Source organism: Echinops telfairi, unplaced genomic scaffold (genome assembly GCF_000313985.2).
Source record: "Echinops telfairi isolate 266 unplaced genomic scaffold, ASM31398v2 ScPeMD7_5;HRSCAF=22, whole genome shotgun sequence".
Taxonomy (NCBI): Eukaryota; Metazoa; Chordata; class Mammalia; order Afrosoricida; family Tenrecidae; genus Echinops; species Echinops telfairi.
Genome location: NW_022103901.1, coordinates 14,404,080 through 14,405,684, shown reverse-complemented (window position 1 = coordinate 14,405,684; position 1,605 = coordinate 14,404,080). Strand labels below are relative to the sequence as shown.

Genomic DNA, 1,605 nt, shown 5'->3' with positions numbered 1-1,605 from the left:
TCTTTCCCGCTCCTCTCCTCCTTTACCAAGCAGGACGCCCTTCCCCAGGGACTGCTCTCTGCTGACCACACGTCCAAAGGACGTGAGATGAGATCTCCCCACCCTTGCCTCTAAGGAGCACTCTGGCCTTACTCCTTCCAAGAAGTAGGACCGTGTCCTCCGGGGTCTCTATGAGCGGCATTGACTGTGCTTGACTTTGGGGTCTTCTTGCGCCCTGGCAGAGGCTGCATGCCGAGAAGTTGACTCTGTTGACCTAGAAGTGTCGCAGGGACCCCAGGAGACGACAGGACCCCCGTGTGTCCCTCTGATTGCCCCTTCCCTTCCTGCAGAGTGTCCGAATCAAGTTATGGATATCGTCTTCCTGATTGACGGCTCTACCAGCATCGGTGGAAATGACTTTGACCGGATGAAGGACTTTGTCAAAGCCGTGATGGGCCAGTTTGAGGGCACCAACGTCTTGGTGAACACTGGGCACCTGAGGCCTAGGGGGTGGGGTGGGGGAGGCCGCGCTGGGAGGGAAGCCTGGTGTAGGGGGGCTTGTGGGCGGGGAGTGGAGAGGGGTTGGGGTGGAGACAAGTATGGGAACAGCTCGGTGGTGTTGCAGCTTCCTGAGAGGATGGCCTGGGTCTCAAGGAAGCCTGTGCGTTCTGGCCCAGGCCCAGCGGGAGACCTTCATAAGCCGTGGTGACGGGTCATATTTACCTACATCATGAAGAATATGACGATGGTTTCAAAATAATTTTGTTGAAGAAATTGGGCTAAGGGTCACTCAGTCAAAAGACAGATGATTCCTTAAGTTGGGGGGTTTTTTTCTTCCCCTATGAAACTCCTGATTTCTTTACCTGATTCAGCGTGTTTCCTTTCCCAAGCATGCTTGAGACGTGAGGAACTGTAATCGACACATGAATATTAGGTCATAAAAATGCTCCCTCCTTCACTATCTTTGGGGTGAACAACATGAGGTCTTTCAGCTCGTGTGAGAAGCATCCTTTGCATTGAGTGTCTAGCTTTCCTTCTGTGTCTCTGGGCCAATTCGTTTTTTATTTGCTTCATTTCCATCTGGTCTTTTAGAAGGGCTCAAAACCACACAGGAAAGAGTTGCATATCCAAAACAATTCCCAACGTGGACCTCTATTTGAAACATCAACAGCCACGCATCCTCTGAGCCCCATGGCCCCTCCTCTTGGCCTTGCAGTTCTCGCTGATGCAGTACTCCAACCTCCTCGAGACCCACTTTACCTTCACGGAATTCCAGACCAGCCGGAATCCTCGGCACCTGGTGGACCCCATAGTCCAACTGAAAGGCCTGACGTTCACTGCCACGGGCATTCAGAAAGTCGTGTAAGTGCTTCCGTCTCCGGCTGGAGGGTTCCACAGTCACACTTCCTTCCTAGCCCTTCCACCAACACAGCCCTTCTCCAAGCTCCGGGAGGTTCTCAGGCAGAGGCTTGGTCCCTGGCCCCCTCCCTCTCCGCCACTTCTCCCTGAGATGGAACTGGGGATACCTGCTCCCGTCTCCCCTGGAGAGGCTGGGTCCTGGGAGCCCACCTGGGGCAGCCACAGACCTGGGCTTTGGTTCCAACACACCTGGGTTCACCTTCTGGC

At 54.3% G+C, this 1,605-nt stretch overlaps 1 protein-coding gene across 1 annotated transcript in view; it reads left to right on the top strand.

Moving 5' to 3' along the window:
• The window catches only part of ITGAD (integrin subunit alpha D), a 29,086-nt gene that overhangs the window by 6,819 nt on the left and 20,662 nt on the right, over positions 1-1,605 (top strand). Inside the window, exons 6-7 of the mRNA XM_013005444.1 lie at positions 330-460; positions 1,196-1,341. Of these exons, the coding sequence (XP_012860898.1) occupies positions 330-460; positions 1,196-1,341 (277 nt within the window). The remainder of the gene's footprint in view (positions 1-329; positions 461-1,195; positions 1,342-1,605) is intronic.